The sequence below is a fragment of the Strix aluco genome, chromosome 3 (assembly GCF_031877795.1).
Source record: "Strix aluco isolate bStrAlu1 chromosome 3, bStrAlu1.hap1, whole genome shotgun sequence".
In the NCBI taxonomy this organism is placed as follows: domain Eukaryota; kingdom Metazoa; phylum Chordata; class Aves; order Strigiformes; family Strigidae; genus Strix; species Strix aluco.
In genome coordinates, this window is record NC_133933.1 from 3,248,964 (window position 1) to 3,266,290 (window position 17,327).

General features: G+C 43.3%; 1 protein-coding gene across 1 annotated transcript; it reads right to left on the minus strand.

The window, feature by feature from the left end:
* Positions 1 to 85: 85 nt before the first annotated feature.
* On the minus strand, positions 86 to 7,937 carry CCT4 (chaperonin containing TCP1 subunit 4). Its single transcript, XM_074817183.1, has 14 exons — positions 7,707 to 7,937; positions 6,992 to 7,044; positions 6,658 to 6,747; positions 5,785 to 5,893; positions 4,416 to 4,558; positions 3,602 to 3,723; positions 3,381 to 3,513; positions 2,875 to 3,014; positions 2,495 to 2,591; positions 2,054 to 2,164; positions 1,659 to 1,789; positions 1,297 to 1,531; positions 591 to 704; positions 86 to 292 (listed from the first exon to the last, which is right to left on the minus strand). Exons 1-14 carry the CDS (start codon positions 7,822 to 7,824, stop codon positions 278 to 280), a joined length of 1,611 nt encoding a protein of 536 aa, XP_074673284.1. The 5' UTR covers positions 7,825 to 7,937; the 3' UTR covers positions 86 to 277.
* Between the last annotated feature and the right edge of the window lie 9,390 nt (positions 7,938 to 17,327).

Below are 17,327 nucleotides of genomic sequence, written 5' to 3' on the forward strand. Positions count from 1 at the left end.
AGTGATGTATGAGCGTGCAGCACAGAAAAACAAATATAACAAAGTTTACCTTATTTTTAGCAAAATTATAAAGCAAAGACTCAGGTAGACCACTGCATGTTTATTGATAAACAGCATTTCCTTTTTGAAAACAGATTTTTTTAAATTAAAACTGACAAAAGTACATAAGCCTTTGTGGACTTTAAGACAAATCACACAGGCGCTTTTGGTGAGGAGACCATGTTCCAGACTAGAGGGAAGGAGCTCTAGGGCACAGTCCCCCCTTCCTTTGTTCAGCTTACCGGGTGTTCACCTGCAAAGAAGAGTTCACAGAGTCAGGCATAAGAAGTCCACAGGATATGTAACAATTCCTTTCTCCTTTGCTTAAAGATCCTGAGTTTTTAGTCACTGTCTGAATTCATCGCTTTAAGGTATTTATAATGCATCTGATTTTTCCAACCGTAGCTTCTAGAAGGCCAAATGGTCTAAGCAGCACATGAACTGAGAGTACTACACAATAATTGTATTTTGAAGCACAGCAAATTAGACAGTAATTATCCTGGTGCTTGTGAAAAAGAGATTAAACAAAACATGATGCAAACACTACTCACCACATCATCAATCTTCAGAATACTGCGCACAGTTTCTGTTGCAAGAGTCAACGCACTCAGAGACACGAGCAGCGGCTGGACAACCAACTCCTCCAAGATGTTGGAAATGCCACCCTACGAGAACAAGTCGCTTTTACTTTGTGCGAGTCAGACCACAGTTAAATCTAAAAACTTTTCTTTTAGTAGAACCCTGATGGTGAACTCTAAATTCAACTATCAAAGGGCTTGTACTCTGCCATTCTCGACAGGAATATTACGGTATGTGTCTTCTCCCACCAAGCACTTGCCACATCCAGTCAAAATTAGGCAAGACAAAAAGATAAACACAGTAATGCCAGCTTGAACACGGTAACAATTTAAAAGAAGCTAGCCCGCTGTGATACTCTGAATGTATCTGCAGTGGAAGGTGCTCATAATACTGATGGACCATTCTAAATGGATCTATTTTTGTAGCTGAAGTAATGTTTTTGAGGAGATACAGGAAGTTTCTGGTCTGGTAGGTATGGCATTTAAGTATCTGCTATTATCAATACTCAGGATAAGCTGTTAAAGCCTCAGAACAAGCTATATATAGCTACAACACTAATTTTAGGGAGAATACCGTTAGGAGACACAAACTTGCCCTCTCTTTAGCCCTAACACTAAGCATTTTCCTTTTAATGCCTCAGTATTTTTTTTAAGCTATACACATCCAATTCCTTGTTACCTTTCTGACGTTAATGCCAGCTGTTTTCTCTCCTTGAGCGTGTCTGTTTCTCAGCTCTGTCACCGTCGAGATCGGATTGAGACCTGCGTTCTCGGCCAGCGTAGACGGGATGACTTCCAGCGCGTCTCCGTACGCACGGACGCAGTACGAGTCCATCCCCCTCAGAGTGCGAGCGTACTCGTTCAAGCGTAGGGCCAACTCTATCTCCGGTGCTCCACCTCCTGCGATTAAAGCTCTGAGGACAGAAATTAAAAAAAAGGAAGAAAAAAAAAAAAAAAAAAAAATCAAGCCTCATTTTAAGTAAGTCCATAAATTATTAGCTTTCTGTATTATTCATACATCTAACCAAACCAAGACGTTACCTTTTCTTAACCAAGCATCTTATGACACACAGGGCATCGTGAATAGAACGCTCAGCTTCTTCCAGAACAAGTTTGTTGGATCCACGTACCACAATGGTTACCGTTTTTCCAGGGTTGGTGCAGCCCGTAATCTAAAACATAAAACCAAATGCTAAGACTGAAAAAATAAAAAGGTTCTTGACAAAAAAGAGACTTCAGTTGGTATCTGCAAGTTCTGTAACAGTACTGATGTCTGGCTCAACAAAACCACTCCACTTCCCAATTCAGTGGCTGCTAAACAGATTAGAAGTAGGTACTTACATGTAGTAACTTCAGTAGAAAACCCACTAAAGTTAGCAGTTATTAGAGTAATTGGCAGATGTTAAGCAGGTATTAACATTTTGTCACTCACTGACCTTTATTAGTTTCCCAGAACCGTTCAAGTTGACCTCCTCTGCAAGCTCAGCAGACCCCAGCATGTCAGGAGTAAACTGGTCAATATGAGCAACAGGCTTAGTTCCAATTGTCTGGAAAAATAATGGGAGGAAAAATAACCCAATCATCCAGAACCTGATCTGCAGAGTCAGCAAGTATACTGCATCATGTTCTTCTGCATATTACAGTAAAAACGGAGTTAGGACTATGGCTTTTACATCTGTCCCAAGTCTTTCTAGAAATATGAATGCTCAACACAACAGGAATGTTCTTTAGGGAAATGTCTGCTCTTACATTACAGTCTGAACATGAAACTTGTGAAAAGTGTCATAAAATAAACTGGCACTGGCTGAGTACTTAGTTTTGGGGTAGACTTTAAACGCTGCTGCTATTTTAACAGCCATTGACGTAACTCACTTTACCTTACATATAAACTCAATGTCATCTCTTTCAATGTCTTTAACCACCATGATCTTCATTTTGTTCAGAAAATGGAGGGCTAGGTCACTAAGAGCATCCCTAAAAACAAGAGGGAAGTAGTCAGTCCACAGTGCTATTTTAGTAACCGGCTCCTACTAGCCAGTTGCATGCTTCTTACCAGCAGTGCTGAAATTCTTCAGACTACAAAGCAGGGATGTCATTAAACTCAAAACAGGGACAACTCTAGTGCTTTCTAAAGGTACAGTCACTGTTACAGCCAGTCTGACCGTTAGTATTGGGCTTCAATTTTCCAGGTGTTCCAAACAATTCCGAGTGTTCCCCCAAACACACGCTGTAAGCCAGTGTATCGGTAATAACATACCGCAGAATAGACTTCTGGATCAGCAGCACATTGCAGCCAGCCTTCTTGATTTGCTTAACTAAATTTAGAATATAGGCTCTCTCTTCACGCAGTACTCTGTCCATTTGAGCATAATCAGAAACAACTATCTGGTTGTCCATCTGTTTTTAAAAACAAAGAAAAAAAAAAGAGTAAAGCAAGTATTATGAACAACTGCTGACTTTAAAAGCAAGTTGTCACCATATTCCACATTCTTTGATTCAAAGCAAATAAGCATGACAGTAAAGTATGTCTTACTAGAGATTGTTTAAATTATGAGAAATACTGGGCTTTTGAACTATTTTCTTTCTTATACCAACTGTAAGTTCTTTAAGAGTTACAAGTAGCTAAGCATTACCCAGCAGCCCTTACAGCTGGGGAATACAGCTGACATTACAACATCTCAAAAAAATGTGTTGCCATTACATTTGCATCTCCCAAGTACTACACACAGTGCAAGGTTTTGCTCTAGTCATAGCTTAACTTACATCCGTCTTTGGAGCAGACAAGCAGAACTGAATGAGGCCAATTTTGGCTTTCTCCACTCTGGTTACACCAGTATTTGCCACCTTCTGAGTCAGGACTAGTCCTTCAACCAGTTCACAATCGTCAATTGTGCCTCTGCAAACAAAACCGATCTGTGACTCTAGAACTTTGGGAAGCTGCTTTCACAGAAACAAAACTTGTCTAGTTACAAATTGTTTCTTACCCCAACTTCTTAACAATTTTAATGTCTCTGAGGTCCACGCTATTAGCTGTAGTTGGGTCAATCACCTTCATCACTGCATCCACACTCATTGGAGAAAGTAAACTAGAATACTGACACACGACCTAAGGGATTTAACAGCAAAGAGAAAAAAGGTCAGAGACTTAACACTGATAACACTAATTTCAAAATAATATTGTCATTGTATTTTAACATCTGACTTCTGAGTTTTGATGCAAAGCTCCTTTTCCCCTCCCTGTCCATCAGCCCAATGTCTTAACATGATATCTTCTTAATGGCTACTCCATCTAAAGGAAAGAGCAGCTATGTTGGTCAGAAAACCTATGCTTAAGGACTTAAGGGAGAAATTTTAATTTATCTTTCTTAGACTCTTAAAATAAAGACTTTTGAGAGCTTCCCAGGTTATTCTGCGGGAAGGGAAACTAGCACACTTCTCCAGATTTCAATGCTATTTCAGGAGTTCCTACATAAACAAGAACTGCCCACACAAAAACTTGGCAAAAGCACTCAGTATCCCACCTGACTTCTCTGTTGCTGTTTTCAGTTGAAGCTTGTTTATTTTACACTTACAGTTACACCAAGCATTTCAGACTGAAATTCAGTTTGAGTGCTTCAGTTTAGTCTGAATCAATCATGGCTTTCTGAAAAATCAAGTCTAAGAGAAAGCAGCCAATGTCTGGTAACAAACTCGATTGGTGATGTGCAGGGTATTCTTCCTGAGTGAACAGCAGCACGAACTGGGGAAAGCTGAAGGCTCAGCCAGCCTGGAGGTACCAAGTTCAAGTATCAGTCCTACCTTTGAATTCAGCGAAGTAGTTGCACTATTCAGCAAGGTTTCTCTGTCACTCAGTTCAACCGGCTGTGCCATGCTGGTCAATACTTCAATACCTTTATCCAAAGCTTTCTGGAATGACTCCGAAATGATGGTGGGGTGAATTCCTGTGAAGAGTGTAAAAAGGTTGGCAGTCATGCTTTCAAACCAATGGGGTTTTCTTGTTTTTTCCTCACCCTGCTTTTCATTTCAAGATTAGAAAGACTCTCATGTCAGAATAAATGGAAGATATTTTAGCAAAATGCGTTCTATCTGAGTGTATGACCTCCCTTAGTACTTTCCACTGTTAAAACTGAGGAAAAAAAGCTGTAATTTGCCTAATAACTTGTCCTCACAGACAAGTACAGCGCCTTTCCTTGCAATGTCTGACACCCCAGAAGCATACTATCTCAAAGTTTTCTTCACTCTTGGCATTCTTAAAGCTGCCACTGTTCAGGTAATACCTGCGAGGAGCCTGACAGTGACTTTATTTCAGATTTTCAAAGACTCGTTTGCCCACAGTTGTGTATGAAGTTCCTCGACTTCTCTGCAGTGTGTTATAGATACATCCTTCATCTTTTCAAAGCAGGCAGCTTACGGGCAAACATTAGACAGGCATCTTCTAACCACCGCTTATGGCAGAAGACGCTGGTCCACCAGTACCAGGAGAGGGAATAAATGTAAGCGAGGCGTTGGCAGGGCCAGAAAGAGGACAAGCACAGTGGTGTGTATCAAGATGAGGCACGTCTAAGTAAATCACTATCAAGTCCAGATCTGAGGCAGAGAAGAACTCTGCAGGTCCCAGCACCCTTGCTCTGTTTCTGCACTTAGACTTCTAAGTGTTGTCTGCCTGGACAGCTAAAAAAGCTCCTCAACTGCACAGGAACATCCTGAACTAAGGGAACAAACCTACACTAACTATTGCTTTCCATAATTCGTGTCCTTTCCTGACCAGACTTTCTCAAGGTCCCTATATTGTAAGTGATGGGAGATGTTTAATTTGCCGAGTGTAAAAAAACCAAACAACCCTGTAGAATCACTGGTCCCAAATTTCATTTGTACCTTCGTACACGACATCTCTGTCCACAAAAGAAGTACAAGTATAATCAAGGTGAGTTTTTACAAGCGAACATTTATCACACCATCTAATCGCTATTTTCTGTATCAACAGTAACATGTTCAATTAAAAATAAAAAGCTAAACAGATTTTTTAATCAAAAGGGGGACATGAGTGAAACCTGAATGCGAAGACTCGAGTCACCTTTCATGTTTCAACTGGAAACAGCTACTTTAAGCTTCATTATACACACGCAAGCGGACAGGGGACGTAACTATATTCAATATATATATTTACCTTTCTGAAGAAGTCTGGAGCAGGCATCCAAAAGAGCTCCAGCAATGACAACAACAGACGTAGTGCCATCACCAGCTTCAATATCTTGTGCTTTTGACAGCTCTACCAACTAAACAACAAATTATGACAGAACTTGACATATGATGCTACTTAATTGCAAACACTGACAATTACAGAAAAAAAATATTCAAGACTGCAGCAGTACTGAAATTAACCTTAGTATGGGGACACATCACACCTTTTCTAATCTGAAGTCTGTAGCTTTTGCAACTTAATTCCCATACTTGTACACCTATTTGGCTGAAATACAACAAATACAAACAAATCACTTATGGAAGCTTTTCTCCCAAAGCTTAAAACTGATCACCCCTATTTAATAGGTCTTCCTTTTCCTTTCCTGCAGAAGGGTCACAGGAAGCTCACTGCCATCTCCAACCACAGTCAAATCTAAGAGGTCTACATTTAACACCTAAAAAAAAGACCAGGCTACTGTGTCCTCAGACCACCTGACCAAAACCTAACTCCTTCTCTTCTTTCATTCTCTTCTGACCTAGTGGTTTTCTTTGACTCTCTCTCTCACTGACTTTTCTTTCTTAACAAAAGATGAAGGTTTGGGCCAGATTCTTTTACGTCTTAAAACACATCCAGAGGGATTATGCATAAGGAGTACCTAATAAGAAGGAAGGACTCGGAACTCTTCAGCACATCTTACAATCAAAATAAATGTTCCTGGAACACATCACACAAAATATCTTGCTCTATCACTAATGGGTAATGCTCCTCAAATCCACACAAAATGTTCCTATGTTTTTTTGTCCCAGAAATTAAGCTCACTGCTTGTCCCAGCAGTGGAAAAAAAAAAAACCCACTTACCATTTTAGCTGCAGGGTGCAGAACCTGCATTTGTTTCAGAATAGTAGCACCATCATTAGTGATTGTCACATCTCCTTTAGCATCTTGAATCTGAAAAGGAAGAGGAGAAACAGAGATCTGTAACTACAAATCTTCAAGTTAATTCGATGCTCAATGCAAAATACTTTTCCTGACAACATTATTTCCCAAACTGAGATGTGCATTTGGTTAACACTTTCCCTTAAATAAATGAAACTTGAAAAATAATTTCAATGCAAAGATGGCATCCTATATAAAACATGTTGACTTTACAGTCTCTCCAATAAGCTTAGCGTTTTAAAAATTTAAGGTTTACCATTTTATCCATTCCCTTTGGTCCAAGGCTTGTTCTAATTGCATCGGCAACAGCTAGGAAGAGAAAAAAAACCCATACGTTTGCAAAGTGATCTCAAGAGCTACAAGCACTCACTCCATCATGCTAAAACATTTTTTCTGAAAAGAAAGCGTCTCCCAATATTAAGCAGCTCCCACTTATTTTGCCGGCACTAAATCATCCTTAATAATAGAATAATCTAAAACGTTGCAGTATTTCCGTAGCTCTTTTTTTAAAAAACAATTAACATCCGATCACTTGGTTACAGCCACTTTAAAATTGAGTAATAACACAGAAACATTATACGCCAAGTAATCAAAGCAAGGCTTGTGTCAAACACCAAATATAGCGTCCCCCAACACGCACGGCCCCGTCCCTGGGAGTTTCCTGCCGCTAAAAGCCCCAAGACCGCCTCCCGCTGATACAACCCCCCACCCCGGTACCGCAGGGGCAGTGCCCGCGCCTCAACCGCGACCCCGCACCTGGGGGGGTTAAGCCTCAGAACCGAAAGGCCCCGCACCGCCTCTCCCCCCTCCTCCGCCGAACCGGGGTCCTCACCCGGGGTACGGGGCCTCCTCCCCCTCGCTGCCTGTGGGTCCGGCCCCGAGCGGCCGCCGGGAAGCGGGGGGGAGGCCGGTGGCCGCTTCCCCTCAGCACAAAGGGGCCGCGGAGCGCTGCGGCCGGCGCCGCGCCTCACCTTTGCCGGCGGAGATGTTGCTGAAACGGATCTGGGAGGGCTTGTCCCGGTCCTGGTAGGTGCCCTTGGCCCGGCTGCCCGCGCCGCCGTGGGCCTTGGCCCCTGCGTTCTCCGGCATCGCCGCCCGCCGCCGATGGACACGGATAAGCCCCGCGGTACCGGCCGCCCCGCCGGGAACCTTCCAGAACGCGCCACCGCCAGCAGGACGCGCCCGGGTCCTTCCGGCCGGCGCCGGCCGTGACGTACGCGGGGGAGCTGCCCTCTGCGCGCCTGCGCCCTGCTAACCGAGACGGCACCCGCCTCCCTGCTGGCGAACGGCACGGACACCTAAAGGCACCCGCTAGCGCTCCTAGAGGCGGCCGTGCGGGGGCCTTGGCTCGGCTGGCGCCAACCTGTAACGCGGCGCGCGGACGGAACCCGAAGGGGACGGGGCGGGGGGGCGGTGTCCGCCGGCGGCCCCTCAGCACCGGCGGCCCCTCAGCACCGGCGGCCCCTCAGCACCGGCGGACACCTCCCCTCCGCCTGCGCCTCCTCCGCCTCCGCCTCCGCCTGAGCCGAGCAGTGCGCGGGTCTCCTCACCCGTGAAGCCCAAGGCGGGCTCAGTGAGGGGAGGTGTTTTCCTGAGGGGAGCGGGGCTTCCGAGGAGGGATAACTGACCTCCCCTGATGACCATGGACTCCCTCGGTTGGCTTTACCTGTTACGGCGCGGCCTGGGGGAAGTTCAGCTGTTGTTGTCTCTGGCAGGCGGCTGTTACAAAGCAATTAACTTTAGTGCCGCATAAAGCACTAGCGGTGGATGAGGGTGTGCAAGTATACTTGTGGGCATACTGTAACATGTCCTTTCTGGTCTGACCCAGGGCTAGGCACGCCCAGTCTTTTGCCTGGATTGGTCCTGGTGTGGCACCTGGCAGCTTTTTTTCCTGCCAAGACCTGCAATGCCATCCCAGCTGTTTTTAAAGTAGGTTTTGAGCACCTGTTTCCTCAAATTTTGAAGAACCTGTTACCCAAAAAAATTTTAAGCAGCAGTTTTATCGAAAGTGACATTAGACAGACTTGAATTACAGGAAAAGAACAGAAACTCTCTATTTTCTTCTAACACCCTGCTCTTCCCATGTGTCCGAGGGACTCATTTCAGCTTGTATCGCCATTGTAAAAAGGTAGGCTTTATTATCAATAAAAATAATGTTAGAGTTGACAGATAGCTTATACCTCTTAGGATGATCTTGCCTCAACTACGGAATTGATACAAGAAGCTCCTGTACGTTTGTCTTTTTTGGGATTTCTGAATAACCATGTAAACTCTTCACCTCGAACGGAGTAGAGACATAATATGGTTTAAATGCAAAGCACGTACTTGAATCCACAAAGTGAATTACATTTGTACAGTGCTGAAAGACACAAAATAAGCCACAGCAGCTCAGAAGAGCTCTGACTGGAAGAAAAATGCCCAAGTAAATATCTAAACCATATAATATTTATGGCATATCTCTGGTTAGATGTGAAAAGTCAGGATTTATAATATGGCAGTGCCAGTAAAGTGCTCCCATGTAGAGACAGTTATACAAGAAATGTGTCCCTGCACTAGTAAAGTGCTGCTGATGTAAGACACTAAGTTGTAAGAAACAGGCAAAGGATGCAAGTTCTTGAGCTTGTTCTCCATTTCCATGTATCTGCATCTCTATCAGCTCACTGCAAGTGAAACATCCTCACGGTGAGCAATTTTCTAGCGCCAGCAAGCTGGAGCAATCTTTATTTTCAGATGCAATATCTTTTTTGGAGCTATTACCCCTGTGATTTCAGCGCAGTGTTTTGGGATATGCCTGGATCTGATGAACCTGCTTCTCTGAAGCATGTTTGCTGGCACAGCGACACTTAAACTTGTGCCGCTTAAAGATTTTTATAGCTCTGAAGAGAGTATCGCCGCTGTCCTGCGCCTTCTCAGCTTGCCAAGGCTTTTGTAGAAATATATCTCATGTGGACACCACACCCCCCTTTTTTTTTTCTGTGTGTAACTAACTGGTGTTGGTCAATAGGTAAAATATCTGTCAATTGTATTTCTCATAAATATGTAAATGAATATCCACAGTAAGTGTTCAAGACTGTTCATATTATGTACTAGGGAATAGTTTACGTTGAGGCAGTAGGAAATTTTGTCTAGGTCACAACAGGAGGATTAGGCTAAGTTATTTACAGTATACTCCAAAATAATAATTTTCTTTCATCTCCTTAAATGCTCTTACATTTCTTGAGAGACTCTTTCTCATTGTTACGATCTTTTCTACAGTAAGTTCTCCTTAAGCCATTGAGGTATACGGAAGTGAGATATGTATGGTGATACACAAAAATCAAGCATTTGGACAGTTCTGTTGTAAAAAAAAAAAAAAAGAAAAAACCTTCATAGTCAGATGCTTGCATCATCTCTCAACCATTTTTAACAGTTGCTTTTGAAATTTTTTTGCTGGATTTATGCTCCATTGAAACATAGATAACTGCTCTTTGTCTGTCGGAGACTTTATAGAGAGAAGGTTTTGGAAGGGAATGGTCTTTGCCTTTTTATTTTCAATTTTTAACAGGCAGAGAAGGCAGACAGGGGAAAGGTCTACTAATAAGAGTCTTGATCTGGATTTACATCACCTTCAAAATCATCAGAAACACATCCTAAATGACTGAGATCGCTGGGGTCTCTGACCCTGATCTTAAAGTACATCAAGCAGTGATGGCAACAGTACTAAATCCCGGACGTTTAACCCTCGTGCAATGTTAAAGCTAGAATCAGCAGAGACAAGCTTTTAGAAGAGCTATTGAGGTATATTTAGGTGGTTGTAGCTGGCCACCTCCTTGTCGCCTCAGGTTAGGGATCGTTTAGTTGATCGTGGTATCACAGGAAGATCCAGGTTTCTCCTGGATGTATATAATAAGGGGTATAGCTACATTTAAGGGTATTGTGTAAATTTGGGCAGTGGGAGATGTTGCTTCTCTGGTGCTGAACAGGGCTTTGGGTTTAGTTGGCACAAAGGACCCGGTTTTCTGGCAGGAAAACACAGATGGATTGTGTGCTATCACCGTCAGCAAGCATGTGCCGCTCAATGCTGCACTAGGCTTAGCAGCAAGATTTTTTCAGGATTTTGAATGAAATGGAGGTTAGAACCGATGCTGCCACAGCCACCTTGTTACACGTAGCTCTGTGTCTGGCAAAACCCAGCCCCTCTAGTGTTAAGAATCATTTGGGGTTGGAGTTTGTTCCATTGCTGGGTGGAGAGCCTGGATTTTTCCTTGGTACGTAACAAGCTGCTGAGCTAAATTTAGGGCTGCTGTGGTTAGCAGCTACCTTCTTACTAATAATTTTGGTCTGGCAGGGTTGCTTCTCTAGAGCTGGGCTTCAGGGCAAAGTTAGGATTAAGGGTTTTGTGAGCATTAGTCTGGGCCATCAGGTTTGCACTGCATGTCGAAAGAGTTGTCTGGCTGATTTAAACGTTGTCATCCAGTGCTGCCTCATTCTGTCTCCAACAGAGCTCCTTGGGTAGGGTTTGAGTTGGTCTCAGGTCATTCCAGGTTTTAAGGTGTCACTGGGCAGAGCCTGACCTGGGGTGTGCATCCTGGTTTATTACTTGTTCTGTGTCTGCAATCTGTAATTTAGAGGAGCCAATACGTAGGGCTATAAAGCTGTTGAGTTTTGTTTAGGGCTTTGGCTACTACTCAGTTTTTTGCTTCATTCTACATGAAATAGCAATTATTTTTTCCTTTTTACTAGTGCATATTTAGGGGCAGCCTTATGGTCGGGCTTCCTCCTGCAACGTCCCATTGACCTGCGTGTCGTGTCGGTTGTTAATGTTGATCCAGGCAGAGGGTTGTGGAGAGGCATTTCTTAAGGTATTCATAGTTTGGTGTTGCTTGTGGGAGCGTTATCTGAGATGGTTTAACGTGAATCAGGCTTGGTGTTGAAGTTCAACCTCATGTCAGGGTGAAGGTTGAGGTTTCAGACAGCAGACCCAAAGGACCAAATCTGTTGTTAGGTCATGTTTAGAGCCAGCACTCCCAGAAGCTTTCTAGACTTGTTTTAGAGCTGAGTTTAGACTCGGAGTTGCCTGCACATTATATTGTTTTTCTTATCCTCTTATCATAATTTCTGGCTGTTCTGACCTTTTCCAGCATTTCCAAGGAGCAGTGAGACGATAACAAATCATACAGAAAACACATCATCTTGGGGTTGTAATATTTTTTTTAGCCTAGTTTCTTGAAAAAAAAAAAAAAAGAGAGATTTGTATGCTTAGTACTCTGTCCTTCAAACAGGACTTGGATTTATAGCCAATTTTGACTAAATGGGGTAGAAACTTCATTTTCTGGCTTTGTGTAAATAGGCAGCTGCACAGAGGAAAGACTTTTAGTTAAAGGCACAGTGAGGACAGAGCTCAGTCGTTCTGGGATGTTCATCAGTGGCACAATGTTTCTGTGGCTTTCAAAGTTTTATTTTACTTTGGTAAGGCAGAGGCAATGAACTGCTATCAACAGGAAACTTTTTTGATAGTCACTGTTGTACCAGGTGCTTGTGATTCTGGGCACATCACGTCACATCTCTGTCTCTCGATTTTTCTTCCCCAACGATTTCTAGTCTGATGCAGTTGGATAATCAACTTTTTTACTAGCTGTTTGTGCAGCATCTTGTCGAATGGAGTCCTACTATCGAGTGGACCTCGCTGGTTCTACTGCAATATGAACACCATGAACAACCCTTAAGGCATAAATACCGTCAGTGACACCTAATCACGTGATTAGGGCAAAATGGGGCTGCTGGGAATATTTGCATCTCTGTCCTTTTCACAAGGGGGAAATGCCTGGGGTGTGTGTCTTCACTACATACTGCACTTATGTCAGGTTGGATAGGAACATTAGTCTCATGTAGGGTCTTTTTTTCTTTTTTCCTGGAGATAACTTGCCAAATATTCTCAAGGCAGTAGTGATGACAACATAAGGAATGATTGCCAAAGAGAGGGTGACATCATTTCACCTAACGGCCCTAGATAAGTTGTTAAGTACCATTACTTAATCGTGCTCCGATAACAGCGAGGAGCTTCTAACCATTTAATAAATATAATACTAATGCCTTCCCAGCACAAAATATTTTGCACAGCAAGTAGATTTTTGTTTTTCAAAGAAGAAAGTCTCTACCTGAATGTGTGACTGTTTTCTCTCCTCTCTGGAGTTTCATCCCAGAAGTTATCGCTCGGGCTGTCTGAGCACTTGCCCTGGCTAGAGCCCTGCCGGAGCTGCAGGCCCTGTGCCCGCCCCCATGGCAGGGATAGCTGCGTCGCTGCTTCCCCCCTCTGCAGGAGACAGTGAATGAGGGATCCTAGGGTTTATGGATTTTTCTTGGGATTCTTTTCCTTGATTTCTTTTTATTTTCTTTGGGCCTATCCTGCTCTGGGTGTATCCAATGGACTATGTATTGTGAAGACTTTCTGTGCCTTTTCTCACAATCCCTCCATTTCTCGTTGGTATTTTATTTTTTTTTCCCTAATGTTCCTTTAAAAAAATAGATCATCTGAGAGCTATGGTAAACAGTTGAAAAGGCTGCTTACCCATCAGCCCTAACCCTAACCCTCCTTCAGCAAAAATGAAGACAAATACTGTAGTAGTATGTCAGGTAATAGACAAAGTTCTGTACAAGTATTCTTGCATGTACTTGTAGTAACGTCATGCAGCACCGAAGTGTGAGGATTAAGTAGCAGCACAAAATACAGTGCTGCACTGTGGTTTGGAAGAGAAGAAAAATACTCTGTTTATAGTGACTTTGTTCTGCTAAGACACTAGGGTAAACACTGCTAAGCCTGTGAAGAGTTTGCTATAAGGGATTCCTACGGATTCAGACCTTTTTTTTTGAAGACTGTACTTTAAAGGTAGCTGCATTGTCAAAGTACACTTCAAAACGTGTTGTGGCATGGGAAATGTCAGCTTGAAGTTATGGGTTGGTCAACTCTCACCATGAAAATGGAGATGATTTATTTCATGCTTTCTTGGCAGCCCCTGACTCTTGAGAGGTGCTATAACTGGGGCATGAAAAAAACTTAAATTTTGTGTACGGGCAGGTCAATTCTATGTATCAGTGGGCCCAGAGCACTGATGTGCTCATCTACCAGATGCAGCAGAGACACTGTGTCTGGCTGACTGTACTGTGTAGGTACCGAGGAACGGCTCCGTGCACAGTCCGTTTGTCTGTCCGGGGCTCTACAGGTTGCTGCTGTGCCCTAGATCTACAAAATCCATCAGGATCAGTTGAATCATCAGTCGCTTAGTAGGTCCCCATCCAATTATTGTAATATTCCACAGTAATATTATATGCAAAATGAAATTCAAGAGCTTATGTAACATAAACGTACTTAACTGTTATTGAGCTTTATCTATGCTGAATCAAAAAACCAACAAATTCTTGCCGCCTTTTTTTTTTTTTCTGTAAGTGCAATGATGCGATCTGATCTGTGTTTCCAAAATCAATGGTGTTTTAAAAAACCTTATTGCCATTGTAGACTGATTTACCAGTTTTGGTTTTCCCAGACAGTAATCCCCTCCTTGCTCTTATGAAAAATTTTACATTTTTCCTTATCAAGTGTCAAGTTGGCAGAGAGATTCCTGGTCATAAGGCTACAAAGAGAATTAGAGACAGCTACTGAATTTATGGGACTGTTGCTACTGTTAATTCTTAGCACTTCTGCTTTCTTTCCCTTCCAATGTTGATAGGTAAGGATACACAAACGCACACAGGTGAGCACATGGGTACTGTATGTTAGCGGGCCGTGGTCTGTAGGGTGCAGGCTGAAGTTCTTCCGTGAAAAAATGAGTATTTCCACGTGTGAGAGTACCTGGGGAGATGATTCCAACCTCTCCCTCTAGATGACAGCAGAACACCAGCCTGGCTGTAAGGGATTGTTTCCTGAATATATTTCAAAAGAACATTGTTATTTGCTGTCCTGCTTGATTACTTTTTGAAGAGGTTGGAATTACTCTTGTAATATATTCTGCTCGAGAACAAACTCTGCGTGCTTTGGACAGCTGATAAAAAGAAAAAGCAGAAAGAGTTTAAACATGTTCTTTTATGAATATCTGCTTCCTGAAAGCATGTTCGCACCTGTGATAAGTATCTCTGTCTTTCACAGGTAAAGTGCGAATCAGATGCTTCTTGACAAGCAAGATCCTGAACCCTCAGAGGCATCCTCGCTTCTGACACCACTCGAGTGTGTTTTTCTGGAGATCACTGCGGAGGAGTACGTCTGTGCCAGTGCAGCGCTTGCCGAACGAGCATGGCGGTTTGATTTTTGCATCCTTCCACAAAGAGGCTGAAAAAGCCAGGGGTATGATGTGAGCTCCCTGCCTTGGGCTCCATCATCTCCCAGCCCACCCGTTAAGTGCCTCTCTCGCCTGTGGCCCGGGACAACTCTCAAAAGGAGGCTCCCTTCTGTCACCGAGGCAGATCAGGCTGAAGCACCTCGTCCTGCTGCTCTGGGCTTTCCCACCCACCCGCTTCTGCCGCCCAGGACCGGGCTCTCGGTGACTGCTTCTCTAAATAGCATTTGTGGCACTGAAGACAAGGTGGTCCCTCTCGGTTCCTTCACAGCCAGCAACGCCTTTGCCCGCGTGGGTTCTGGCCCTTAGAAAGCTGCTTTTTTCTCCCTACGGAGGCCTTCTCAGGGATCAGCTCCTTTTCCCAGAGTCCTGCTGCTGGGAGTTTCCATGAGACTCAGGAACTGATTTTCAAATGCTGAATTAGAGACGGAGCAGCATGTACTTCTGCCATGACACCCAGGGGATGCACCCACATGCACACTTGGCTATTTGGGACTTCCTTTGCTTGAACTTGGTTCTGTAGAAAGAAGCAAAACATCGACATGTGAATGGAGAAGGTTCTTAGGAATGCAGATAACAATTTCTTCTTGGGAAGAAAAGCCAGAAAAAAATTAACACAAGCTCTTCAGAAGACTCTCTGCGCTTCCCCAAGTGATCTTCCTCTCACAGACAAATGGGACAAGTTGAAATGTGAAACAGTAAGTGGATTTTTTTGTTGTTGTTGTTTTTCATTATTTTTTTTTAATGGGTTGGCTTTTGTTAGCTTTTAAAATAGTTTCAGAGATGTTTGGGTATCCCAGCCAGGCTGCCAAAGGTTTATGTCTTCGGAGTTGGAGGTACTAACAGGATTTGCTGTTGGCTGCAAACAGGAAGAGGGGGAGGAACAACCAGGCGGAGCAGAGCTGGACAACTTTTTAACATGGCTTTACGCGTGGGTGGGAATGTTTCTGTTTAGCTCCCTGGTTGCTCTCCTCGCTGTCCCAGTCCCAAGCAGCACTGTGAGAGCTGGCTCCGCTGCTTGTGTCCATCCACAGTAATGAAAATGCAGGAAACATCCAAACTGCTTATTACTTGTGTTTACACGAATGACAGCTCTGGGTTTGAGGTTGGGGAATGGGGATGACATTATTTTTTCTGCAGTTCTACTGGGATTATATAGAAACTAGAAAATGGGCTTCAAGATAACTTTACCCTATTGATTAAAATACTGCTTGCTTTTTAGGGGTTAATTTCAAAATTGGTAGATGCAGCTACAATAAAAAATCCGGAATGGATAATGTGGTGATTCAGTTTTTCTAGAAGTATGCCTTGGTTTTAAGAACTAACAATAAGCAGTGCTTTCAAAGAAGAGTTTTAGATCTGAATACTTTGAAAATATTGTGACTTACTCAGATGAAAGTTGCACTTTTGAATAATTGCCGTTTTACCTGTTCTTGGGCTGCTGCAGCTATTTAAAAAGATATACGAGTTCTAGGTGGGAATACAGGGGGAGACTTTTTTATCCAAGCTGGAATTTTTGAAGTACAGTGGAATAAAGCCATTAGCTTTCTTAACTTGAAAATTATTTCGGAGTGTATATATATAATATATCCAAGGAAGAGTGGTTGTAGCTTAGCACAAATATCAGGAGAAAGCAAAGTAAGAGAAGCAGTGATTCAAATGGAGTTAAAAAGACAACCGAGTAAAGTTGGTCATTATTAAAATAAACTCTGGTGAAACTATAAAGTGGTAGTGGGGTGGAAAAAAACCCCAACTTCTGCACCTGAAGCACTGATAAGTTACCATAGGGGTTGATAAAAAGAAATCCTGGTTTGAATCCTGCTGCTAAATCTCTTACATCCCACTTGTGAAAGGGTAGAGTGTGATCAGGCAAGAGAGAGGCACAACCTGTGGCTGAGGCCTCTACTTCGGGACAGTTCATCAGCCCAGATGAAACTGGTCGGACTAGATGATTTTCAAGGTCTTTTCCAACCTAGATGATTCTGTGATTCTGTGAAACTGGGCTGTGAGGGTTACTTTAAGTTGGAGCAAGTGGGGGTCGTGGGAATGGGACCAATACAGTTGTTTGGCTCCCCCAGGAAGGGCAATTTAAAGAATGGGAGGCTCTGGCTTGACTTGAAGGCAGTGAAGGCCTGAGAAAAGTCAGGAGAGGCTGGAGTGAGGATTGTTTGGAGAAATCAGTTGTGATAACCCTGCATCTCACAGGGTCAGAGACTGAGGTCGGTATGAGGTTGTGCTTCCAGGCAGTGTCAGGTTGGAGCGTCCCCTGGGCACCGACCCTTGGGG

What these genes read in the sequence shown, in the direction of transcription:
- CCT4 (XM_074817183.1), bottom strand. Translation starts at nt 7,824, where the DNA reads ATGCCGGAGAACGCAGGGGCCAAGGCCCACGGCGGCGCGGGCAGCCGG. An exon ending in CTCCAGACTTCTTCAGAAAG is followed by an intron (nt 4,559 to 5,784) that starts GTAAATATATAT and finishes CACTCTTCACAG; the next exon opens with GAATTCACCCCACCATCATT. An exon ending in ATCCAGAAGTCTATTCTGCG is followed by an intron (nt 2,592 to 2,874) that starts GTATGTTATTAC and finishes TCTTGTTTTTAG; the next exon opens with GGATGCTCTTAGTGACCTAG.